Source organism: Gallus gallus, chromosome 1, assembly GCF_016699485.2.
Source record: "Gallus gallus isolate bGalGal1 chromosome 1, bGalGal1.mat.broiler.GRCg7b, whole genome shotgun sequence".
NCBI lineage: Eukaryota > Metazoa > Chordata > Aves > Galliformes > Phasianidae > Gallus > Gallus gallus.
Genome location: NC_052532.1, coordinates 62,221,542 through 62,248,605, shown reverse-complemented (window position 1 = coordinate 62,248,605; position 27,064 = coordinate 62,221,542). Strand labels below are relative to the sequence as shown.

Here is a 27,064-nt window from a genome sequence, read left to right as displayed (position 1 = left end):
CAAGGACTGCTTGATATGAGCTCCAGAACACTGAAGGTCACAGCTTTATTTACCTATCAGCCCTAGAAAGGAAGCAAAGTGGAAGGCAGCAGAAGGAAGAAAGACAGAGACCAAGTTAAATTCCATTTCAGGTGCATTTATTGAGTTATAAAGAACCTGTCAGCTCTACCATATTTACAAGAGTTTTTCAAGAGGATTCTAGAGCTACTTGCTACTGAACCACAAGTTAAGGTGTGTAAGAAAATCCAAATCAACCATATCCATGATGTCAACTGTAGAGACAATGGTTACCCTTACAAAGACTTCGAGGCACCAATGCATATTCAAATATGGAGAAAAGTGTTTACCACCCACTGATTCATAAAGCCAACAGCAGCAAGATTCTCTTTTCTTCTAATGTAGTTATGCCTGAAGGCCAGGCATTCTTCCTAGTGCAACTGCTGAAAGCTCGTTTATTTTCAATATAAATTCGATTCATAAAACACAGATAATTACAAGGCTATTTAGAAACAAGTAGTGCAAGGTGTTAAAATTCATCTTGAAGATGGAAGTCTACAAGATGAATGAAATCTCCAGTTGGTTCCATCCAATACTGTTGTGAGGTGGTATTGCTGCCAGATGTGCATACCAAATCCTGTCATCTTTGGAGTCACAGCCAAAGCAAATGAAGTCCAACCTCCCAGGGCACTAGCACCATTCCTGTCTCAAAAAGCACTACAGAAACAGTGGCACTTGAAAGCATTGCATTGCTCTTTTCTGACAATCCAAGGCTCTGAAAGGCTGCTTTCAGTCAATTGCATCACTTCAGCTGCAGAAAGAAACATGAATGCTCTTTACATTTGTTCACCTTTCCATTCCCCATTGCAAGCCCAGAAGAGATCAGACATCAGTGCTCTTCTTCTGTTAGAAATCATCTCCCAGTTCAGCTGGATTTGTTTCCACATAGATTCCACCTGCATCTTAAGTCCTCAAGAAGTCCAACATTACAATACCACAACACCAAGAGAATATGGGCACATGATCATGCCCTCTAAGCCCACATCCTGACACATGCTGCTCCCACTGATGAGCATGTGGCTACGCTTGTCTTGTTAATGAATCTAAAGTAATCTTTTTCTTGGTAATGAACATAATTGAACGTTTAGTGAAAAAACTCATCAGTGCCAGCAGTCCTCCCTCACTGCATTGAGGAGTTTGTTTTGTCATCAACAACACAACTCCTTAACACCAAGTATCAACTAAGATTCTGAGTCCCTATGCACAGAAGGCTAAAAACCCATAAAGTCAAGCAGTGTCACAAATATAGTAGTAGGAAAGCTGCTAACAGGGATTCAGAGAAAGAGAGATGAGTATGCTGGCTTGTACAAAGGAAAAAGAAACCTACCAACTTTGTTTACTACCAGCTTTATTCTTAAGAAAAAAAACAAACAACTTTGTTCCTATTGCAAAGGCTACTAAAACAAAACCCAAGAAAAGCCCAAGCACTGTTCATGTAAGAGCAAGTACCATCTAGTAAAGACATCTTTCATGGAGCCCCTGTCACATTAACATGAGCTGGTATCTGACCTGGAAAGACTCCCTCAAGTTTGTCAGAAGCATAAATTGTCACACTGCTCTCCTCAAAGGAAAAGCCATCTTCACACTTATAAAATTAGCTGCCAAGCTGCTCACTGCAAAAAGGAGTTACTCTAAGGATTTTAGAAAGTGTATACTATCATACCAAGGCAACTTCTTAGCTTCTTGAGATTTGAAGCTGGGCCATGCTGAAAACACATTCAGCTCAAATACTGCATACACAAGTGCCACTGATGCTGGCAATTGAGGTCAAATGTTGAATCACTGTCTTGTATTTGAAGTAACACTGGTTTCAAATTTGAGAGTGAATTCGGGACTATTTTGACGCTGGAACACTCTACAGTACACCCACAGTTCAGGCTTAGTATCAAAGCACTACAGTCACACTCAACAGGAATCAAGCTATGACTGTGAGGAAAGCTTTACAGCAAAACGCTTTTAGACAGTGTAGAATACCCTTCACTGCTAAACTTGATAGCTACATGAGCTGCATTTACTAATACACCTTATGCATCCTATGCAGCATTTCTGCCCACCAGAGAGGTCAACAAACAGTACCACAGCACTATCACTGTAGATTAGATTTGTCTGTTCTTTGCAACTCAAAAGCTTAGAGAGGGGCTTCATAATTCCAGTTTCACTGAGGTTAAAAGAGAAAGAATTCTAACAAGTTTCTCAAATCTCTAGTACATGTTATTTATGTCCTGGAGCTGTTAAGGTTGTTCACTGGAGCTAAGTTGTAATTTAAACACTGAGCAGGAAAACCTGTGCTTAGTTTGCAGTTGAAGTTTGAGTTAAAGCCCATTATTGTAAACCAACAAAACACAGTTGTGCAATGTTTTGCAAAGACAGTGCAGGAAGAGGGATACCTTCTAAATTCCTTAAAAATTGAATGATAGTGTAACAAAAGATTGCAGTAGTCTAACAGTCCAAGCATCTCTTATAAAATTCACCTCTGGACCATGAACTGGCCTTGGGGAACCTTTAAATAAGAGAAAGAATGTACAATAGAAAGTGTTTGGAAAGACTGAAGGAATTTATACAGAAAAAAAGTTGGCATGGCAATTGATAGAAAAATCATGTCATTCTGTCAGTGAAAAACAGTGTTAGTACCTGTAACCTGGACTTAGTAGTCCAGTAGGATGGTGCTGTACAGTGCTTTTTTTCCCCCACTAAAATATCAGGTCTAGTAGATGGTAGATGGCAATAACATACCCCTTTATTTCCCCTCCTGGGCCACCATCAAACCTAGATCTGAGTGAGACTGCCCTGCAAGCTTCCATTATCTGATGAATGTTATTTCCTTTTTCAGTATCCATAATCTCATGCTGACATTTGAATTCCAGTTTTTGAAAGGCAGAGGATTCACTCGCCAAACAGACTCAACAACTGTCCCTTCTAATTACTTAGTGCTTGAAATTGAGATTTTCCACACAGTGCAACCTAGCAGTCATAAATAAATCACTTAACTACCACACACTTGGAAAGTAACTTTGTTAGCCAGTGGGATTTTACTTCTCAGCAGATTTTACTTTCCCTTGATCTTCCACTTTTTTGATGGCAGCTTGGATAGCTTCCTGATCACCCAAAAACTGGTGGGGGCCCAGAGGACGCAGATTCTCATCAAGTTCAAGGAGTACGGGCACACCAGTGGGGAGAGTAACATTCATGATGTCCTTGTCAGAGATGCCTGCCAAAGACAAAAACCCAGAGTTACACCAATCAACAACTTCATAACTGCTTATTTGCTCAGCTTTATTTCTGAGATTATCCAGTCAAAGCGGTTAAGAAGATACTTCCAGCCTCCTTCAGTAACAGCAGCTAATCAAGGATCAATTCCCATTCCCAGCTAGACACAACTTGGTTAGTATTCTAAGAACAGCTATAGGAGGGAATTTCCAACAACCTGAAGACCGTTTCTTCATTCTTGGTATACACATGGACTGAAGAGGAGGAGATTGCCCTGGAGAGTATATTTTTGTTTAAATATAGGACACTTCAAGCATAGGTTTTCTACATCATCCCAAATCATATACACAAAATTCAAGAGGATTAGAGTCAACGTGTATTATCTCAACATAAAAAGGCCTCACAGAACAAACAGTGCAAGGATCCTCTTTAAAGATACAGGATACTAAGGTTAATTTTTCTCTTAACTTTTTTTAATGCAACACCTTATAACAACTATTTTTAAGATAGTTGCAAGCAAGCAAAGAACAGTGTTTCCCACAGTTTGTTTCTAAAAAGAAGTTTATGACATCTTGTCTTCAGTACAAGCCCCAGAATTACATACAGGATATTTTTCCTATATTCAATTGAGGAAAATGCAAAGAAAAGCAAGGAAGTCAGTGTATACAACCTGGAGTGTGTTTCGGCATTTTCTACTTTATTAAGGTGTACCTATAGGGAAAAATCTTACCTGTTTGAAATACCCTGAGGCTCTAAGCTCAGCAACATTGCAGCTTACAGTTACACAAAGCACACATTTCTAAAAATGTCCAACTGAACTTTGAGGTCAAAATTTAAGTAAAGCTTCTGCAAAAGGTCTAAATATGTGCAGTTAAGAAGCAATGATTAAAGATTATTTCCCAAAGTGAAAGCCTGCTGTTGTGAAACAGAGCAGCTTCAATAACCCATACTTAGAAAAAGTGCACTATCGAGCTTCTAAAACTAAGGCACCATATGAACTAGACTGAAAAACAAGAAAATTCTCTCAAGCCAGCTGACAAAACAGGTGGCTCTCAGAACAGGAGTGTAAACTTACCAGTGATTTTCACATCAAGGAGAAAGAGCAGAGCCAACGCACACATAGAAAAACAAAGTCTAGCCACTCAGCCACAGTGGTATGACATCAGGTCAAAAAACAAAAGTAATCATGAGGTGACAATAATTTTATGCTGCTGCTATGAGACTACACAAACAGAACTTTTGTAGCAACCTATTCCTGTTTTGGTTGGACTGAGTAATCAGTTTAGCTGCAAATCAGCACTTCATTTCAGAAGGGAGCAAGAAAAACAGATAAACCCTTACAAGATGTTTATACCTTGTTTTGTATTGAGCTATCAGTACAAAAAAGTCATATACTCCTCCAGTCTAATCAACCCCTATATCGAAGGGTAAATAATTCATCTACGAGTAGAATCACAGACCTACATAAAAGCACTTACAGAGCCTATCAAGTTTTAGAACTACACAGAAGTCAATGAGGAGAATAGAATCTGTTCACCGGGGCACAAGCATTTTTCTCAAGAACTCTGGTTTGCAGGCAAGTTGTCTAAGTTCTCATTTACAGGATTCTTAAACACAGATTTTATCATTCAAATGTCACCACATACCCACAGGGAATCTGGCCCTAGGAAGTGTTCTGCCCACCTCTCAAATTCAGCCTCCCAGACTAAACCATACTGATTGAAACAAAACAGATGAAGTCACACAGGAGAACTTAAGCAAACCACAGAATGTGGTCAGCAGGCAGGATATTTAAAGGTTTTCTCAAGAGCTGGATTAAAGAAGTAGTTGTTGCTGCATGGTTTCAGAGATGTTTTACCCTTTCTACAGAACACAGCGACCACACCAATGTCAACTAGTGTTGGTGTACAAAGCAGGAGGAGTACAGCCTGGGATAAACAAGTCGCAGGAAGCACTTAGTTTTCTCCTTTGAATTTGTATTTGTGGAGTGCTTTTCTTCAGGAAACAAAATGTTGATCAGACTTGTCACACAAACTCCTCAGTTGCAGGAAAAATACCCAGAGAACACTCCCTAACAGTCTAGGAAGACAGTAAAGGGATCACTTCTTACCACTGTGGCCATTCCAAGAGCAAGCTGAGCTGCTATCCAGTTACTTCATGAGCTGTAACTATAGCACAGTGACCTTTTCTTGCACTTCACCTGACCTGGACTGTGTCACAACCACATTACATCTCACATGGGAAGAAGGGTACTAGGTTGCTGGAATCAGCCTTCCCCCAAGAAGGTTTAAGACTAAAGTCCTGCCTACTTAAAATTATAAGAACACACACTGCCAAGGCATTCAGGGTGCCTCCTTCAGGACACCAAACCAGTCAACCCATTCTTTAAGCAGATACTTCCCATGTTATCTCTTGAGCATCTCTTAAACATTCTTCCTTAATAGCAGCTGTACAGTAGGAAGCAATTAGATCCATGATCATATACCAGATCTGATATACCGGAAGGCCTTGAAGCCATCCAGAGGGATCTCAACAGGCTGGAGAAGCAGGTTAACAGGAACCTCATCAAGTTTAACATGAAGTGCAAAACCCTGCACTTGGGGAGAAACAGTCCCAGGCACCAGGACAGGATGGGGGGCATCAAGCTAGGAAGCAGCTCTACAGAAAGGAACTGTGGCCCTGGTGGACACCAAGTTGAGCATAAGCCAGCAACGTGTACTTGATGCTAGGAGGTCTAAGGGTACCCTGGCCTGTATTAAGCAAAGCACTGCCAGCAGGTTAAGAGGTGATTCTTCCCCTCTCCTAGTGGTGAGGCTTCACCTAGAATTTCACATCTGCTGCCAGGTTACCTGGTACAAGAGACATGGACATACTGGAAAGAGCCCAACAAAGGGCAGCAAATACAGTTGAGGGGCTGAAGCATTTCGCCTCTCCTCTAATGAAAGGAGGGAAGAGCTGGGACTGTAGTCTGTAGAATAGAAGGCTCAGAGAATCTCAGTGTCTACAAATACCTGAAGGGAAGGTGCAAAGACAGAGCCAGGCTCCTTTAAGTCCCAGGACAAGATGCAGCAGGCACAAACTGGAGCACACGGTAGGATCCCCCTGAATACAAGGCAGCACTTCCATGCTGTGTGGAGCACTGGCACAGGTAGCCCAGAGATGTTGCAGAGTCTCTTCCTTGTAGATCTTCTAAGGCCACCTGGGCATGGGCTCTGGGTGCCCCTGTTTGAGTAGGGCTTAGACCAAATGGACCCAGAGGGCAACACCAACTTCAACCATCCTGTGAACAGCTACTGAGAATAGACACACCCCTCCTCCCATGCGTGTCACCTACACTTGAAGCCACATGATTCATCTCACAGAATACACACGATCATATGCCTAAACTCAGCCACAAAGGGCTCAGTCTAGAACTGCCCACTATGGTTGGGATCCAAATCAGTTCCTTGTATCTCTCCTTGCAAACTTAATGAAAATACTGATGCTTTAGTCTAAGTTCAACACCCAGGACCAGATTCTGCCCTCCTTAAGTGGATACCAGCTGCTTGCAAGCTGGCAGAGGACCTGCTTCAGTAACACAAATAGGCAAAGTGTTTGGCTCTTGAACTCTACAGCATTTAATGTCACTGTGCAGATTTGAAGGCAAGAAGGAAGACGGGTAGGCTACTGCCACAGCTGCAGCGTATTATCCACATCTGTTTCACCATTGTGCCTGCCAAGCTTTCCTCCTATGTCATTATATAAACTGATCTTGATCATGGCCTGAATTTTACAGTGGTCATTACTGAGGCCACTCCCAAATGAGATTGTGTAGGAAAACAAACCATGAATCTAAAGTACTCTGATGCAGCCTAGAAATCACAGCCTGCCATAAACTCCTGAAGATTTAATGCGCTGAAAGAGACATCAGACCTGCTACTATCAGCATTAGCTATTACCTATACAACTAGAGTGAAAAATGCCCAGAAGTCTTCAGCAGAGATTCAGGCTGTACTTCCACAGCCATTAACCTATTTTTTGCTGTTTTCACCAATGTAGAGGCCAAGTTTGCTCATACACAGGCTAAAGCTCAAGAAAAACAGCAGACACAGAACAGAGAATAGAATGAGTTAGAGGAGGATGTAAGTACATCTTTCAGTAGAACTGCTGGATAACATCAAGCTGATTTCCCTTAACTGCCCTTGGGTACCACAATCACATAAGTAGCTTTCCCTTAAGAATATCAGCCTGCAAACACCAGCAAAATAAGAGGACTCAATCCTGACCCAGGAATCACAATGCACAGCTCCAGCACTTAAACTAATGGACCCATAGTAGAGCAAAAAAGGAAAGTCCTTGAGGGCACTGCTCTCCCTGCTCATCTCCCCACTTACCATCCTGCCCACAAGCACAATTGCAGAACTGTTCCATCCGTGACCTCAAGCAGTCAAGCCCAAGGTGTGGGACACCCACATCTTTCTTCAGATAGATAACCCCTGCCCTCCTGAACAACTTTTTTCCCCCTGAATAATCACATGACAAGGCTCAGTGACCACCACCACACATATCCAAGAGATGGCAACATTTCAGCAGGAAGGGAGTGCAACATTAGGTCTTCCACAAGACCCCATCTAGAGGTACTTAATACCAACCCTAGAGATAAATAGTCAGAATGGAAGAAAAAACTGAGCCAGAAGACAGCACAGCATTTTACCAGGCACCCATTATACTGCTGTCCAACAAGGCAGGCTGGACATGGCTTTTACACTAATGCTGTCTTCACAAGGAGAGTCTGCTAAGAGGGTCTCAGAAGTATCAAATAAAATTACTTGAAAGAATCACCTGTACACAGACCTTGCATCCAAGAAGCTTATTTAGTAGATTCTAGCAACTGGCGTTTTCACAATCAGTAGAAGTCTCAGCACTCAGAGTGAAGTTAACCAAACAAGTCTGACACTGTTATTTTACATGCTCTCATTAACTTCTTGTTGTCAGTACTCTTCCAGTGCAAATACCTGGTATGTTATGAAAGAAAATGCACTGCGTGCAAGGCAAGTTATAGGTCAGTTAGTGCTAGCAGTGTCACAGAACCAAACCAGTTACTGAGATCTAACAAGACGTTTCCACTGGCAAACAGACAGCTTTCAGTAGAGGAAAAACATGCTTTAAAGAATTTTTCCATCCCTAACAGCATGAAGTGAAAGCCATTTCTCGCTTTACCAGCTTTTAACTGTGCCAGTGATCTCCAGCATTGCATATAGCACCTGGAGATAAAGCAGAGTGCTCTGAAAACTCTACTCAGCACAGAGGGACCAAAGAGCAAACTCTCGGCAGCTGCTGTTTCTCATCTGAGCACACAACAGTACCATCCAGTTTGGGTTAAATACTGTTTTCAGCAAGGCTATTGCAGTTTCACTTCTAAATCATCTCACACAGAAACTGTGACATCCTACAGACAGATCCTACATTTATCCCGTTGAGGTCTACTCCGAGCACTAAGAAAAACAAAGCCCAAACCTACAATCAAACCCTTGTTAGCCTGACATTCTGCTGCTCTGATTTTTTTGTGTGCAAGTGGAAAGCCACCATAATTCAAGCTCTTTTTACCAATTAACAACAAGGAGAACATTCAGATTCAGAGAACCGCAGGCCTGTTTCAAAAGAAAAGTCTCTGAAACAGGAACTTCAAGGATAACCTGAGACATCTTTGAGAGAAGTCATTAAGTTTCATTCCAAAAAAAAAACCTGAAGCTATTTCATCAGATCAAGTTGAATGAACACATTTAGTGCCATTTAAAATTTGAGCTACAGCTTCAATTACCACCTTAGTAGTAAGACAACCAATCACTCATTTAGGAACGATGCTTGAGGCATTTGAAGCCCATTTTCTCACTGCCAGAAATAGCACAGCTCCAGCTGAGACACAGGAACCTAGATGCTACCCTCAAGTATAGCACGTATTAAGTGCATCATAGAAAGCTTACACGAAGTAAAACCCAATTTGCAGTAGGTGCTACAGTAACAGCAGGCTAGCAAGCTTCAAGCACTTGTACATCAGGCCCATTTCCAGAGCAGCCCACAATCTTTTGTGAGAGAAAGGGAGAAAGTCACCACTCCAGACAAGGCACCTCTTCTATCCAGATAGATATATACAGGAGCTAAGGGCAAAAAAAACGCAGCTTGTAATATCAGGTCTTAAAGCTCTGATCATACCACCCTTCAGGACAGCTCTGCAGCAATCCAGATCCCACTGCTTAGGGCACAGAAGAGCCAACGCATCTCTTGCATTTGCTCCACGTGGTAGCTGATGGACATTCCTAGATCCTCTCCAAGGATTCCTCATATTTCACCATACGATCATTCAATGAGAGGAACAAGGTATAGCATAATACAGAGCAGAAATTCTGCTTTCTTCAGATGTTTTATTTACAGTTGTAGTGACGACAGCCCTTGAGGAATTCTACCTAATTCAAGTCCATCTCACAAAAAAAATAATCTTGGCAGCTACTTCAGCTTACACTGTTCTCACTGATCTCAATGCAGAGACCATTACCTGCTGATGAAGCTGTCCACTCAAGCTCTGGTGCTTAACTGCACAAAGCATAGCCCAGGGTTTCCACAGAAGCTGCAGTCAGCCTGCAGCACCCCACTCCCACAGGGCTTGGGCAAGCATGGTTCAGTTTCCAGGGTGCTGGTAGGGGACACAGTGGTTGGGGATCCCTTTGCCCTTCTGTCCCTTTTACTTTAAAAGATTACACGTGCAATGGACAATTACAGACCACAATCAGTAGAACTGGCTGAACCAGCCTTCCTCCTGCATCCAAGCTATCTGCACCCCAGAGTCATCACCTCTGGGGTTCCAGAAACCACCTAGGTGCCTCATTCTCTGGGCTTTTCAATGCTACTAAAGCATCAGCAGCACTGACTGTTCCAGCATGCCTGAGTGCAAAAAGTGCATGGCAGTCACAGCTATAAAGGGGTACACAAAGGATTATAGTTAGGGAAAACTGAACGGGCACAATCCAGTCTTGCAACTGTATTTCTAACAGGTTGCCCTTGTACATGCACAGTCATTAAATTCTGTTCTACCCATGACGAAATTACTGCAGCCTCTCTTCTAGCTCAGAATTGCTTATATTAGATGTCATGTCATTATAAAGAGGTGGGAGGGAAGGAAAACCCTAGCAATGATTTAACAGCAAGCTGCATCTTTTCCAGATCCCAGATAATAAAGCAACCAGCTCAGCTGTTGACTGGTAGGCATTTTCTATATATGGAAATAACACAGCATTAAGCTTTAGCAAGTACCTACCCTGTGACTCCATGTCACAGCAGCTTTTTTAAGTAAAGAATCCACAATGAAGCCTCAAAATGTAGGCACAAATATCTCCCACAACCCAAGACAGTTTATTCTTCCACAGCATTACAGCATTGCTTGTTCAATAAACAGATTGTGACTTCAACTGTTCTGACAAAACAGCTGAGTAAATGCAAAAGAACCAAACAGTGAAAGAGGCTGTACCTAGACTAGCTAGAAAATTTAGCTTGAATACACTTGTTTAAAATGAGCACTAAGAGATGAGCAATAAGCTAAGGGAAAGAACATAGTGCTCCTCAGCTACAATAAACCAACTGATTGTTCCTCATCCCTTTAACCCCACAGTTTAATTTCTGCTCCAATAGGCCAACATTTCTCTTCATAGGCCACAGACATTTAACATTACATTGTCCAGATGAGCAACACATGCTATACAGAGCAAGACACAAAACTTCACACAGGTGAGTAAGAAGAGAAGATGACAAAGAGGAAAAGCCTTACCTTCCAAATGCTTGAGCAGTGCCCTGCTGCTGTTGCCATGAGCAGATATAAGGATCTTTTTCCCACTTTTGAGTTCTGGCACTATCTTTTCATTCCAATAGGGAAGGAGTCTATCAAGCACATCTTTTAGACTTTCAGCCTTCGGAAGGTTATCCTGAGAGACATCGCAGCATTTGTATCGACGGTCATTGTATATCTCTTCATAGTAGGGATGCGATTCAGTTATGGGAGGTGGAGTAACATCATAGCTTCTCCTCCATATTTTCACTTGCTCTTCTCCATGATTCAGAGCCATTTCTGCTCTGTTGAGACCAATCAGTGCACCATAGTGGCGTTCATTCAGTCTCCAAGAACTCTGGATGGGGACCCATTCCTGGCCCATCTCTTCCAGGACCAGCCACGCAGTCTGGATAGAGCGCCTGAGTATAGAGGTGAAGACAAGGTCAAACTCAAAGCCCAGAGCTTTAAGCTGCCTGCCACAGTTTTGAGCTTCCTTTATTCCATCACTGCTCAGCTTCTGGTCCACCCAGCTGCAGAAGCGATTCTCCTTGTTCCAGGCTCCTTCCCCGTGCCTCAGGAGAACAAGCTTGTACTTAGTCATTTTGGTTGCAGCTTGGCACAGATGACTGGTCTGGCATCTAACAATGAGGCATCTGGACATAAAGGAGACATACAAAACAACCCACATATATTACTACTTGTAATGCGTTACGACAGCAAAGAACAGGCAGCTATCAGGATCAAAACAACCAAAGAAGCATGAGTCTGCTAAATGTTTTCACCTGAGAGGTCTCCTGGATTTGAATTTCCTTCCAGCCTCAAGCATATGGAAAACACCATTCTCCACCTAGCTGGTTGGGACAAGCCCACCTAGCCAATTAATTAGTGGTAGACAGCATGAAATTACAGAATCCTGGTGGTTGGAAGGGACCTCTGGAGATCATCCAGTCCAACCCTAATCTGCACAAGCTGTTCCTGTCTACAGATCTCCCAACCAATGAAGCAGACCTCAGTCTTAGTGGTAACTCATTACAGCATTAGAAGTTAAAGATATGGAGCTCCCAAACTTGTAAGAGATGCCCAGCCCCACACCACCTCTGATGGAATGCAGGCACAAGACAATAACTGAGTCTGTGCCAGAGCAATCAGAAGCGCCCACCACAGAACTGGAACTTGCAATACATAGAACTTTATTAGCTGTATCAAATGAAATGTGACCATGATTACACTCTTTAACTTGTTTCCTCACACTCTCCCCCACTCCTCATGACAATCTGTTTCATTCTTCTTCAGACAACCACTGTCTCCTCATCCACCACCATTCCTCCACACTTGGGACAAATACAATTCTGAGATGCAATGCACAACTACTGAGTCTCATCTCATAGAATTCAGAACTGATCTTACAGATCATTTATTCCCCATGCTTGACTTTAAAGCCATTTTCCCCTGCTGTTCTTATAAACTAGGATTAATGTTTTTACTTCTGCTGTAGGTGCAAATGGCATAGTTTCTGAACTCATTAAACACAGCTATGCATTTGTAAGTTTAGACAGCATCTATCTTCTCCAGTTGAAGACAGAAAATGAGCTCTGGGTTGTCCTCAGTGTGCACTGGACTAAACACTCAAACTCTTCCAGTGCAGCCAAATATATTCTAGTCAACTGTGTTACATCTGAGAAGTCCATCTAAGAGCACTACAAGTTCTGGAAGCACCAAGTGTTCACCCTGACCCAAGATATCACAGAATATACAGGAAAGGACAGAAAGAGGGAAAAAAATACAACACTGCCCTCACTGGAAGACTGCAGTATTATCACTGGGTACTAGATTAGACAGTTGGACTAGATGATCCTAGTGGTCTTTTCCAACCTTAAGAGTCCGCTCTCAAAACCAGTCTGAGGACTGATTTCTGTACATAGAACTTTGTATTTCCAGAAATTAAATGTATATGGGAACTTCCATTATCTAAAATCAGTTGGAGATGCTTCAATCCCACTCCAAGTGTCTCAAATTTGGTCCCCTTAAATATGAGATCTGTAGTACAGGTTAGACCCACACACTCCAGGTTTTGGGAAGCATCCACCACAACATCAGCATTCATTTTTACAAAACAGACATTCATTTAAAAGCATAGACTTTTCAGGAGTATATATTCCACCTCTGTGTCTGGGAAGATCATGGAACAGATCCTCCTGGAAGCTATGTTAAAGCACATGCAAGATGAGGTGATCTGAGATAGCAAGCACGGCTTCACCAAGGGCAGACCATACCTCACCAAGCTGGTAGCCTACAATGGAGAGACGGCAGCAGTGGACAAAGGAAAAGCAACTGATGTTATCTACCTGGATTTCTGCAAAGCCTTTGATATGATCCCACACCACATCCTTATCTCTAAATTGGAGAGAGAAGAAGTGTGGACTATTCAGTGGGTAAGGAATTGGTCAGATGGTCACAGCCAGAAGATTGTGGTCAGCATCTCTATGTCCAGGTGAAGGCCGGTGATGAGTGGTGTCCCCCAGAGAACAGTCATGGGACCGGTGCTTTTACCATCTTTATCAAAGACCTAGACAGTGAGATCAAGTGTACCCTCAGCAAGTTTGCAGATGACATTAAGCTGAGTGGTGCAGCTGATGCAACAAAAGGAAGGGATGCCATCCAAAGGGACCTGAACAAGCTTGAGAAGTGGACTTACGTAAACCTGATGAGGTTCAAGGCCAAGTGCAAAGTGCTACACCTGGATCAGGGCAATCCCAGATATGTCTACAGCTTGCGAGAAGAACTCATTGAGAGTCAGCCACCTCACCTTCTCTAATCCCCCCTTCTCTCTCTCCCAGGAGCAGGGAAGAATGAGATCTCAGCTTCCTCTTCTCCAAAATGAATAACCCCTACATTCCCTCACCACTCCTTATTAAATCTCATTTACTGATCCTCTCACCAGCTTCACTGGTCTTCTCTGCACACATCCAAACTCACTACTACGCTCCTTTGCAGTGAGGAACTCAGAACTGAACACTTCAAGGTGCGGTCTCTCAAGTGTCAAGTATAGCAGGGAAGAAGTTACTGGCCCTGTCCTGCTGGCCACACTATTTCTGATGCAGGCCAGGATATAATCAGCCTTCTCAGTCAAACACACCACTGGCTCATGTTCCATTGGCTGTCAACCAGCAACCCTAGGTCATTTGCTGGAGGCAGCTTTCCACCTACCTTCCCCTAGTCTATACCACTGCATGGAGTTATGACCCATGCAGGACCCAGCACTTACTCTTGTACAATTTCACATGCTTGCACGCAGTCCTTTTATCCAGCCTACATAGACCCCTCTGCAAGTCAGATCAACAGTCCTGCCTTAGTATTGACCGCAAGCTTAGCTGACATGCACTCAGTACCCTCCATTCCGATCAGTGATAAGAGCATTAAACAAAATCAGCCCCAAGACTGATCTCTGGTGAACAGCACTGGTGATCAGCCACCAATTGGATTTAACTCCACTCACTCCTTGGGCATGGCCATTCAGTCAGTTCTTCAGCAACCCGTACACCTGCAATGAGTAGACAGTTTCTCCAGGAGAATACTGTGGCAAATGGTGTCCAACACTATACGACAATCCAGGTAAACACCCACAGCCTTCACCTCATCTACTGAGCAGGTCACCTTGTCATGGAAGGAGATCAGGTTAATCAGGCAGGACCTGCTCCTTCTAAATCCACACTGACTGCTTCTCATCACTAAGTTGTCCCACACATGCCATGTGATGGCATTCAAGACGACCTGTTCCATAACCTTCCCTGGTTCTGAGGCCAGACAGACAGGCCTGCAACTCCCTGGATCCTTCTTCCCACACTTCTTGCAAATCAGAGTCACATTCACCAACATCCAGTCAGCTGGAACCTCCCCAGCTACCCAGGACCAATGGTAAATTGCTGCATATATTTTGGGTGAGCACCTCCACCAACTCCTTCAGTTGGAGTCCCATCCAGACCTGGAGACTTAAACATTCAAAAGATAGTAGGTCACCCCTTTGGATTATAGAGACTTCATTTCACACGCTGTCAGTTTTCCAAGCCAGGGGGCTGGGTACCCCACAAAAAATTGACCTTAAGAATACTGAGGCAATAAATGCATTAAGTATCCCAACCTTGTATTTCATCACTACGTCTCCTCTCACATACAGTAAGTAATCAAGATTCTCTTTAATCTTCCTTTTGCTGATGATATATTTACAGAATCACTTAATCTTCTTTAACTGCACTAGTCAAATTGAATTCCAGCTGGCTTTGGCCCTTACAATTTCATCTCTGCACAGCTTGACAACAGCTCTACAGTCCTATGTTTCCTGCTCCTTCTTCCACAGTTCATAAAACTCTCCACCTTGAATTCCCAAATAAATTCTATTCAGTTAGGGCAGACTTCCCTCCCACCAGCTTGACTCTCAGTGCATTTGGGATTGCCTGCTTCTGCACTTTCACAACTTCTATCTTGAAAAAGGTCCAGCTTCCCTGGACTCCTTCACCTTTCAGAACCACTTCCAAGGGACTTCTGTCAACCAGGCCTCCAAACAGGCTGAAAATTGCCCTCTAGAAATTCAGTGCCAGAGTTCTGCTAACCTTCTTTCTTCACCAATGATCATTTCATGACCGCTGTGCCTGAGGCAGCCTCCAACCATCACATCATCTGCAAGTCATTCCTTGTTCCCAAACAACAGGCGACTTCCCTAGTGAGCTCACTCAACACCTGAATCATCCACACATTCCAAGAAGCCCCTAGACCAACTCCCTTGTATTGCATTTCCAGAAGTCATGAGAACAAGGGCTAGCAATCTTAACACTTCTACCTGTTTACAGAACACTGCATCTATCTCTCCATCTTGCCTGGATGGTCTATGATAGACCCTCACCATAATATCAGCCTTACTGGCTTTTACTCTGAAACACTCAATCCTTTCATCACCATCACTCAGCTCCATGAAGTCAAAGTACTCCCTAACACATAGGACTACCCCACCTCATCAGCTTCCCTAACTCTCTTGAAGAGCCCAAAAACATCTATCCTAGCACTCTAGGCATACAAGTCATCCCACCATGTCTCACAGAGGCCAATTATATCATAGCCCTGAGATTTAACTAAAGTTTCCAATCTTTTTTCCCCCCCCTAAGTCATAATGTGTAGAGACACTTATCCCAGTGAAACTATTTTGTTGGATGAAGTAGCTGGAATTCCTTTGTGTTGTTCTTCATGTGCTTCCCTGAAGACCTGTGACCACTCTCCCAGCCCTGGGCACCTGCTGCTGGCACTGGCAGCAAACCAATCAGTTCAGTGGACTGAAGTTCCCCCACCTCAGCAGCTTTAGTTTAAAGTTCTCTTCATCATTTCAACAAGCTTGTAACCAAAGATGCTCTTCCTCTCCTCTGACAGACAGACCCCCATCATTTCCCAGCAGACCAGGTTTATCAGAGCCCTAAAGTATAAAATAAAAAAAAATCTAGCAGGCTAGGTTAGCAAAAGGGCACCTCTTATACCCACAGGATAAAGTCCCCTACTGTTATCACCCATCACTGTTTCTTGTTTGGACAGGTCATTATATGGGGAACAGATCAAGCTGACTTAGACCTGCTTCTCCCCTGACACAATAGGTCCTTCTTCCACAGTCCATCAGTTCTGGGGCACCTCACACAAAGTGGAAAGCCTCTTCCTCCTGCTAGTTCTTGCTGTAATACTTACATTTGTGTTTTCAGCTTCACTCTCTTGTGTTGTCTTGAGGGGAAGTTTCTGGCTGTGAGCTCATAGCAGAACACACATGGAACCACCTGCCTCTCTCCTTATATGTGTGACAGCACACAGCCTTATTACCTCTCACTGCAGCTCAGCCACCTGCTGCAGGAGGTCCTCAACCTGGGTGCACCTTTTGCAGGCATGTTTGGTAGGTGGAAGAGACAACACAGTTGGAGCTGCAGCCTTTAAGATGAATGTCCAATATACCATCTAGGCAACTACAACCACACAAACTCCAGCAAACAAGCAGGGTACACAAAGTGCCACACCCTTCTTGTCCCTATTTGCCATCACTAGCACTTCCCAGAGCTGCCTCTTCTATGGTTGGTGTTGGCTACCCATGCCTCAACAGTTTCTTGCAAGAGCAGACAGCTTCTAGCAGGCCCCATTGCTACCCTGGGGCTTCCATGGCTCAGGAAACCACCCTGCATACCACAATCCATTGCTTAGCAAATTGACTAGCTCCAGAACAGGATGCCTTGCCATGTGACAGAAGACTCTCCCAAGGACACTATACAACAGCTCCCTCAGCTGTAACTTCTGACCACTGCTACAGCTTAGCTTCACAAAACCCTCTGAGGACTAGCAGAGTTTCATCTGCATACAAACAACCAGTAAATACTAGACAGTCTTCTGTGATCTCACACAAGAAGCAGCACCTCAGGTTAAATCCTCTGTACATTTCACTTACTACTCACAATGAGATGCTGCAGGTTCTGCAAAGACATCAACCATTAGGATTTAGTTGTTACATTCCTTTCTGTCACATCAGATAGACTACTGAACTACATTGTAAGACATCAGGTTTACAGAAAGGATACACCACTATTCAGATTAACAACTGTCCACATGAACAAATAGAGTCATTCACAAGGCCACCTTAAGACCCAATGCAAAAAACAAGATCCAACAATAGAGGTGCACCAGTTCACACCTACTCCTATTTAGGTACTTTGGCCTAAAACCTAAGATCGTCTGGGGACAATAAACTCCAGTTCAGCTGTACAAGAAAATTAAGCAAAACCACCACTCTGAAACAAGTGTAGAGAGAACGGCAGTCATCAGGTTGTTTAAATATCAGACTACTTATGGAAGCATTTCAGTGAAAAGCCTCAGAGCAACAATACATGGAAATAATCCTACTCACCTTCCCTATGGCAAAGGAACAACCTACACAAATCCCAGCAGAGACTTGAAAGCTAATCCTTCCACACAGAGCACCAGGAGCTCTCGGTTAGTTACCTGCAGGAAGGGAACAAGCACCAAACGCTCACACAAGTGCAAATGGTTACGTTAATCATAGTTTGCTTTCAGAGCTGGAAGAAAGCAGAGCACAAACCCCTTGTACAGGTTGGGAAAGCTACCCGTTTCCCTATCCCAAAAAGATGCAAATGAACAACTCCTGCAACTCCAACAAAGGGAAGTTATTTATCTCCTAATGCCCCAGGACATCATTTGCTCCCCAAGATTCGTTTAGACTGCAATTGCTGCAGCTCTACCGTGCAGAAACCTACTAGAAACCGCAGGGCTCTCTGAAGGATGCAGGCAGCAGACCAGGGCCAAACGTAACGCAGAGGCACTATGGAGACCCAGCTCTGCACATCAGAGCAGAGCTAGCTGCTCGGGATGACCTCTCACCTCGGCAGAGCAATCAGCCCAGCAATGCTTTAAGGTCTAGCTTCCCCCACAAGCTCACCTGGCTCGATCCTCTCACAAAGCCGCCCCGTCGTGATGCGGCTGCCTCCGGGCCGCCCCTAAGGAAAGAGAGGGTCACCAGAGCGCTGCTCGCCCGCCCCACACGCACAGCGCGCCTTGCCGCGTCCCTCTCGCAGCCCCCCCTTCCCCTTACGGATCCCCCCCGTCACGGCCAACGGGGCCGGCCCCACACCCCGCACCCAGCCCTTGGGGTAGCCGGGCCCCCACACACCCTCCCGCTGGTTGCTCTTCCCGGGCTGCCCCCACCGCACAACCGTTACCCGCCCTCCCCCGACAGCTCCATCAATCAGCGGCCGCAATCCTAGCGGCCTCACCCGGAGGGCGGCAGCAGGCTGCGACCCGTCCGCAACGCCACAACTGCGCTCCGGACCAAACCCGCACCCCGCGACAGCCTTCTCCCGCCGCCGGAAAGCGAGCGTCCCCCGAGCCGCCTAATAAACCCCCGGCGTCCGCGCGCCCGTGACGCCTGGGCTGAAGCGGAGGAGATGATTGGCCGCCATGGAGGATGAACACCGTCGGGAGCCAATGGAACAGCGGCTGCGGGCGAGTGGGCGGGCACCGCAGCTCGGCGCCGGCCGGAAGCAGGGGCAGTTCGGAGGACGGGGGGGTTCCTTTGCTTCGTGCCTCGCAGATGCGTGGTGTCGTTGTGGGCGTGGGGCTGGCGCGGCTGGTGGGCTCTGTAAGGGCACGAACCAGAAACGGCAGTTCCAGAGTCAGCACTGCCAGCACCTTACGTGCTCAGATGCAGTTACAAGCACGGCTCACCAGGCTGCAACCTGAGCCCCAGCCAGGCTGCTATGCCCAGTCAATACCATCATGTCCAGTAGTCTTCAAGCAAGCTCATTTCATAAGCATGGCAAAAGCAGCCAAACGACTTGATTTCAAGCTCCAAGTCCGAGCCGCGTCCTGTTCAGAGCCCTTGCAGACGGCTCCGCTCCTCTGGCAGCTATTATCTATCAGGCCAGCTGGCAGTGTTTTTCAGGGTCTCTGCTCTGGAACCCTTCCAGGCCGTAGCAGATGCTTTTTAGCTGGAATGTTTATAGTTGAAGCAGTCTAGGAAACTCCCTTCCTCAGCACGTAAGCTTCTGCTGGGGCAGCAGTGCAACTGCATCGCTCCGAAGGATGGCCAGGAGCCGAGCAAGGCAGCACGAAAGAAAACAGAATGGAGGGAAGAAAGGCAGATTAATGAGTGATGAGAGCTGTGGCCAACGGGAGCATTCTCTGCTGATGATGCTCTATGCCCTTGGTACATTTTCTTACAATAGTTCCTTTGTTCAAAGCTAGATCCAGTATTTGCCACAAAACCCTAGTAATTTCCAGAACACCCTGAGCTCATTGCTTAGCACTACTTGATATACGAGCTGTCTTCCTTAATAATTCCATCTTCAAAAGAGGCTCCTGTAATCAAAATCCTCATCCTTTTTAATAACACTGAAACCTCTCCAAAACTTCCTCTTAGGTGTTTTCCTACTGCGTGAATTTGTGTATTCCCTCCTCAACTGTGCCCCTCCCTTCCACCCTTGGTTTCTGCCAGGAACATGCCCGTTCCCTCTGCCCCACAAATGTGTGGCCAAGGAAACCCCTCCCTTGTTTTTGGATGCACGTACGCTCAGGCTGTTTTCAACACTCTGACTGTTTTTCCTCTACAAAAGGTCTAGATGCTCTCTTCTCCCAGTCATTCATCCACACTATTGTTCTCCCACATTTCTAGGGCTGAATCATTTCTCTGCTGCTTATCTGATGGTTATCTTCCATTCAAGGCCAGATTTTTACTGAGAGAGGTCTGGGAGTACAACATGCTCCATACAAGGAGATAAATACGCCTTTGTTTCCCCTGGAGGACTCCGAACTGTTACCTCCTAAAATCACTCTGGCTACATCGACTTCCCTGCCTACCACCCCAAGTGCAAACTAAGCACAAGCATCATCTCATGATGAACTCAGCTGCGGGAAGGACAGATACACACCGTGTGCTATCCAGGAGGGATGTCTCTCTTTAAATACCACAGCCATCATATTTGTCCATGCCTTCAGTCTCCTTGCCTATTCTCCTTCATGTCTCAGTTTACTCAGTTATTCTGATTTAAAACACCATTTTAGTCACTGCTTTCTCAATCACCCTCATTCTTTTCCATCCTAGAAAGGCTGCAAGTCCACGAGATATCAATACATTTTCATCCAAGCCTGATCTCTAAACCCACTTGTTTAGCTGAGTCCCATGCAAATCTACATGCATTAATGTACTGGAAGCTGTTTGCCTTGTCCCTGAGACAACAGCACAGTCCAGTTTGCCTGAACTCCTTCATGCATCTCCCACACAGAGCTCTGGTCTGTAATACAAGCACAATAAGGCTCCATCAGAGCTCAGAGAGCACTTATCGGGTAAGGACATAGAAGTCCTACACCTGTCTTTTTGTTACAGCCACTCACTGCATCTTGCATTCATCAGACAAGTGGTTCTCAACATTTTCTTGGCTCAAACACACCTATGTGTCAGTAATTTTTCATCACACGCCTACCCCTGTTTGCCAATATATCACACAACCGCATCTTGAACCAAGCCTGTTATTAACTAAAACTTGGGGGTAAACCTGACAGAGTAGTGAGGCTTCCTTCATGCACCAATTAGTCTTTAAGCTCCTTGGCAAATGGCCTCTTTCACCTTTTGTTTAACGAGTCCCCTATGCAGTCACGCTTTCATTTGTAAATACAGCGAGGCTTTTATCCTGTTTAGGTATGGAGGAAATATATAGCTTCACCCCTCTGAGTTGTTTCTCATTTAGTCAAAACCAAAAGCATAAACTCGTGTGGAAGACACTCTTCTATTTGTTTTGTTTTGTTTCACTTTAAGTCCATTGCTTAGGAGGAAAATCTATTCAAATAAAAGAGGAGTATATAAGCACTTAAACTAATCTTGAGTTTGTCACCAGTATCATAGCTTCAGTGAAGTAAATGTAAATGTTCTTCTGTATCATGAAGCACTAAATAAGACTGATAAAGAGGAAAAACACAACACAGCCTTCATTTCATTGTATGCAAAGCAGACAGAGGGAAGCTGCTATGGAGGGCATCACACTCCAAAAGACAAGCCAGGAAACCAATTTATATAATCCCTATTGCTAGGTACTGGTAGTTTTATTCTGAAGTAGTAATTGGTTTTGCTTTGAGGAAAGAAAGAAGTTTCTGGATATGCCCTGGAATGCTTTCTGAAAAAGAAAAAAAAAAGTCTGTTTGTCTGAAATAACACTTAAAAAATATTACATTTCTCCATACCCCAAGCTGAAAACATACATGTGAAAAAACATACACAAGGAAAACCTTTCATTCTCTATGCCCTCAAAACCATTACGGCAGTATATGGAAACATCTCTGAACCATCTTTAGCTAAACACAGCAGGTGCCTAGACACTACAGGAAGGTGTATGGAGCCCAAGGCTGAGGACATTCCTGCAACTTTCCCTTGACCCAACAATGGGTCAAGCCAGCACTTTGCTTTTTTTGCTCCAAAGATATGCAGGTATCCAGCCTACATTAACAGCTACAGTCCTAATCCCAAAAGAACTCTAAAATAAGTTCTACAGGATGCCAACAGCTGAGAAAATACAATTCCTTCTCACTTAAGCTGACTTAAGTACAGATTAATTTATTGTAACAGTATCAAAAGGAAGGGAAATCTACTGATGAATCTGCCCATTTTCCCCCCATGATAAACAAAGTGTTACAGACATCAGACGTCAGTAAGAAACTGTGTGGGAAGAGATAATTCAAAAGCGACTCCTCTAAAAAAAGCAAGCAGCCGGGTGGTGTCTAGTCAAGGCACGATAAGTTAGTTAAAAAACAGACTGCAGAGTGCTGATACTACAGCATGGTTACAGCACGTACGAATCTGAGCAAATACAACCAACAGCAAAGAAAAAAAAATGGGAAGTCCAGTACTTTAGAGAATGGCAAGTACGGCAAGCACACAAAAGACATGTTCAAGTTTGCTTGTGCTAATGTCCTTCTACTAAAACTAATGGTTCATCTTTAAAGAGCTGCTTAAGACATTTACCTTCCTTGCTACAGTGTAGGGTAACCAGAAACTTGCTGATGTGTTTGCGGAGAGCTACCTCCTTCTGTATTTAGTATGCCTGTTCTCTCACAAACACTCTAAACACAAAGATTTGTCCTGTGCTGCTTTAAGTTTATTTCCATGGTATGAGGCTCTCTTGCGGACACCACTTTACAAAAAAGCCTAATTGATGTTTTGTTTGGTTTTAAATGGAGCAAAAAAAAACAACCAAAGACTTTCCTGTATTAAAAAAATCTGTTCTGTTTGTCCTGGTCGGGTAAAGAACAGAACTGAGTCACAGTGTTCTACCTTACTGCAACTTCTCGGAATGCAGTGGTGTTGCCCCCGACTTACAAAAGCCAAAAACATCATGCTTTTCTTCTGCAGGACTGTTTCCCAGGCAACCTTAGGAGTTAAGTCCCTAAATCAACAGCTGTACATCACAAGTTAATTCATTCTTTTTTTTTTCCCCCCTCCATTTCTATAATGAAAAAGCTGCATGAGTGGAAAGGCAGCCAAGACTTGCCTTTCCTACAAACAAATCATGCTTGGATGGGGAGGCAGGATAACCAACTTCCCAGAATTTTTAAGTCCAATTCTCATCTCCTACCTGTTTTACTCACATGGAAATCTACTCATTTAAATCACTCAGTGTCTGATTTTTGTTCTTTTTTGCTTTGGAATTACTCTCTTCTCTATTCACATCAGCTCTAGCTGTTCACGGAAGAAAAAATATTTTACCTGTATTTCAGCATCTCCCTTTTGTATTAGAAAAAAAAAAAAGACAAACTTTTCTGCTTCCCAAAGACACTGGGTACTAGCTAGCATTTGACACTTTGAATACGTCAAGTTCTTATTTAAATATGAAGTACTGCCAGCTCTACCTTCTCTGTGCAAGAGCGCATCTACAATGTACCAAATAAATTACTGAGCTCAGCTCAGTGGATCTGTGAGAATAATACATGGGCAACACGGTGCTGCCCTTTCTGAAAAGGCATTTGCAGAAGTAGCATGTATCCGATAAGGAGCTGTTATCTCTGTTGTTGTTTTAGTACCTCCAGAAGGATACTGCAAAATGAGGTCTGTGCTATCAGACCAACACCTCATATCCTTTTAAATATGTAGGTTCTCATAAACTTCAGACACAGAGAAGTCAGTTCCTCTGGCTAGTGGGTTATATCTAGATTATCAAGACAGCTGGAAGCACATGCAGCCCAAATTAACGTACCCAGCTTCTGCATCAACCCACATGTGGCCACCTCTACTCAGCCCTTCAAGTTACAGGCATGTTCTGGTCTGGGACATGACAACCTCACAAGCCCCCACTAAAGGTTCATAACACTCATGGGTCCTGCTGCGCGACAGCAGAAAGACTGAGTAACTAAGTTAAAACAGTTGGGCTCCCCCGTTATCACTGAGTTCAGCTTATAAAGAAATTTCCTTTCAGCTCTCACTGCACAGATTATACAGTGATATTTTTCATATTATCCCTAATCAAGATAAACATTGTTGCTTTTACTGAGTGCTTCATTTTGTAATCAAACATGAGGAAAATATTTTCAACACTTTCACATTTCACAAATGGAAAACATAACTTCCTACACTCTTAAGGCATTCTAAGCATTCCTTTTCTTGTCAAAACTAGACACAGCCAATTGCCAAAACTTGAAAAGGAGCGCAGAAATATCTTTCCATGAGAACAACACCCTCCACTTGGCAAAGAAAACAGCACACTCTTCTCAGTAGTGATGAGCTTTGGAAAACCTGTCTGTGTACATGAGAGGAAAATCTTGTTCCTTTGATAACAGTGAGCACCCACAGACACTTACTGGACAGTTACATACATCTGGAATGACCAAATTTTCAGTAGGCATATGAACTGGGTTGGAGACTGGCCATGGTTTCCTTCTCCTTTGATTTCAGTTGCTTACATCCTCTGCTACAAAGCCCGCTCTTCCACAGTGACTGAGAATACACGTCTGCTGTTGCTTCAGCACCTGCTCTTTCCACAGGCCTTGACCTAGAGAAAATCCAGCAAAGAATCTGCCTGTCTTGCATTAATCCACCTCTCCAATCTATTCTCAGGAGGTTTCTTTTCAGGAGTTTCAGAGAAGACATGGAAGACATTGACATGCTTGGCTTCCACAGAAACCAGTCCTAACTTGCACAAGGCAATTGCAGTTTAATTAATTTTTTTCAAAAACTGATGCTATAAAATTAATGCTAACTCTGTGGGAGGAAAGATATCATTTTACTGGGGAGTGATTTCTATATTTACAACTGAAGTAGGTAGGAATACATTTAAGTTAAAGCAATATACAACGTACTTCAAGTGATATGTGTCCAAAAAAAGACATTTATATCAAGATAATGAAACAGCTCAAGATTTGTATGTAGACAGACTGTGAAGAAAATGTAAACATATCACACTTGGGAAATACAGTGAATATGCCTTGTTTTGCCTTGCTCTGCTGTCAACATCTCCTACAGTGCTTCCAGGGCTTTTCTCACTGCTGTCTCACATTCCAAGGCTGTGATGCAGATCCCGTGCAATTTCATCTTTCCCACTGGGCCCAAACCATTACCACAGATGCATCAGAGCTGCAGTGGGATCATAGGAGATGTATGGGGACAAAGCAGTGGAAAATGAATGCACAGCAGAAATCCTGACATCCAGCTACTCTGAGGACTCCACAGATAACATGCAAAATAAGACAGAGTCTGGCATTACGCTGGTTGGAGAAAGAGACAAATGACACTGTTGGTGGAATTTTTAACAAAAGTCTTCCTCCAATCCCACTGAACCAATAGAAAACATCCCAATGCAAGTAGCCTCTGGCTACTAACGTGTACTTGACACCCCAACTCCATACTGCACACACTGCTTTACACCACCTACAGACAGTCCACGGTGCTCATTGATTGGTACTGTCAAAACAAGAAGGAAATCCTGACTACATTCCTGTACTAACAATTATCATAAATCCATCCCTTCCACATTTTGGACAGGCTCTCTGTGTCTCTGGGATACACAACATTCCCCTGGGATGTTGTAGTTTAGGTGCCTGGCCAACAGGAGGTGGTAAACAGATCTGATTTCTGTCTCACACGTAACAAATCTTAAAAGCATCGGTTGGAGAACATCCTCCAGACAGTCCATTGAGATCCAGCAGGAAAAGCTGTCTTACTTCTCAGTGCAAATGACAAAGGGGAAAAAGGACAGTTTTTTAGTGCCCTCAATTAAGGAATCGGGCAATTCAGACAATCAGTTTGTTAATGGTTAATTAGCAATTTTTTGCTAGTTTCCTCTTCAAAATTCACACCAGATCTCTTGAAACCGTAACAGAAAATGTTGATCCCTTACCTGCATTCCAATCATAAGCCATCTTTTGTTCATTTCCTTTTAATCGAAAGGAAGTATGAAGAAAGGTTTTCACCTTCTCAGCATTATAAACTCTTCAGATTACAATACGCAATTCAAACTGCTAAGGGATTGGTGAGGAAATTCCACAGCAGCGATGCTGTCACACACAGGTTTAACTCTGCCCCCGTGTGTTCAAACATTAAAATATGCCCTTCATTCCATCATCCGGGTTCTGAGATACTTTCGATCAAAAGGATGAGCTACTGTGATACCAATTAACTGACATCTACATCATGTTGCTACTGGTCACCTTTTATCACCAAAGAATGCTCTGGACACGAGCTGTAGCCTGTACCAATAAAGTGGGAAGAATGACAAGTGAAAAGAACAAGAAGTTTTCTGCAGTTTACAGGAAAGATGGTCCTCTCAAGACTGAAAAAAACTGAGGACCTACTTTAACTTCTTAGCTTTACCATGCATGCCCTGCATGAACTTCAGCAGCCATGTTTGATCAGTGCCTCAATTCCCACTCAAAATTGTGCATTAAACCACCTCTCCCACATGGGGACGTCTGCATCTGTAGAAATTCCCCAGGTGTCTCTCACCATCCATCTACACCTATAGGCAGGGATACTGGGCTCTGCCAGGTCAACTCAGGTCACCAGTGGGGCTGCAGGCTCTAGGGAAAGGGGTAGGCCCTGCATCCAGCCAAGCCTCCCAGCCATGAGGGCAGAAGCACGCAATGTCTCTGTGAGCAGTCTCCTGCCATGCCTTGGGGCTCCAGTTTGTGGAGTCATGGTATGGCAACCTCTGGTCGACTGCCACTAACTCAAACATGCGGTAACAAAAAGGGCAAACTTCAGAAGGGTGTTGCCAATTCCCACCAAGATACGCGCTAGCAACTGTGCACAGGGGCAAGGCCCTGCACAAGCACAGACCTGCCAGCACAGCCACCCTCAACCCCCCTTTTAGAAAATAACAGCACTGGGAAGAAAAGTCCATGGGTTGTGCTGTGGCACGCCCTGTGTTGACGATCACTTCTGTGACTTTTGATTCCATCTTACACATTACCTTGTGTGAACTGAGATTAATCCACAGC

The 27,064-nt window shown here is 44.0% G+C and overlaps 1 protein-coding gene across 10 annotated transcripts; it reads right to left on the bottom strand.

Annotated features, from left to right (window-relative positions):
- Positions 1-120: 120 nt before the first annotated feature.
- Positions 121-18,958, bottom strand: BPGM (bisphosphoglycerate mutase). 10 transcript variants are annotated; one of them, XM_015285888.4, is made up of 6 exons: positions 18,932-18,958; positions 18,531-18,588; positions 17,982-18,076; positions 13,408-13,628; positions 11,063-11,715; positions 121-3,265 (listed from the first exon to the last, which is right to left on the bottom strand). In XM_015285888.4, the coding sequence occupies exons 4-6, from the start codon at positions 13,446-13,448 to the stop codon at positions 3,087-3,089; spliced, it is 873 nt and encodes a 290-aa protein (XP_015141374.1). In that variant the 5' UTR covers positions 13,449-13,628; positions 17,982-18,076; positions 18,531-18,588; positions 18,932-18,958; the 3' UTR covers positions 121-3,086. The 10 variants fall into 10 exon arrangements, with proteins under 10 accessions (XP_015141374.1, XP_015141383.1, XP_015141358.1 ...); XM_015285897.4 differs by having other exon boundaries at positions 18,811-18,956; XM_015285872.4 differs by having other exon boundaries at positions 18,865-18,956.
- Between the last annotated feature and the right edge of the window lie 8,106 nt (positions 18,959-27,064).

What these genes read in the sequence shown, in the direction of transcription:
- BPGM (XM_015285888.4), bottom strand. Translation starts at nt 13,448, where the DNA reads ATGTGGTGTGGGATCATATCAAAGGCTTTGCAGAAATCCAG. An exon ending in AAGGCTTTGCAGAAATCCAG is followed by an intron (nt 11,716 to 13,407) that starts GTAGATAACATC and finishes CTTTATGTCCAG; the next exon opens with ATGCCTCATTGTTAGATGCC. An exon ending in ACTGCTCAAGCATTTGGAAG is followed by an intron (nt 3,266 to 11,062) that starts GTAAGGCTTTTC and finishes TGTCTTTGGCAG; the next exon opens with GCATCTCTGACAAGGACATC.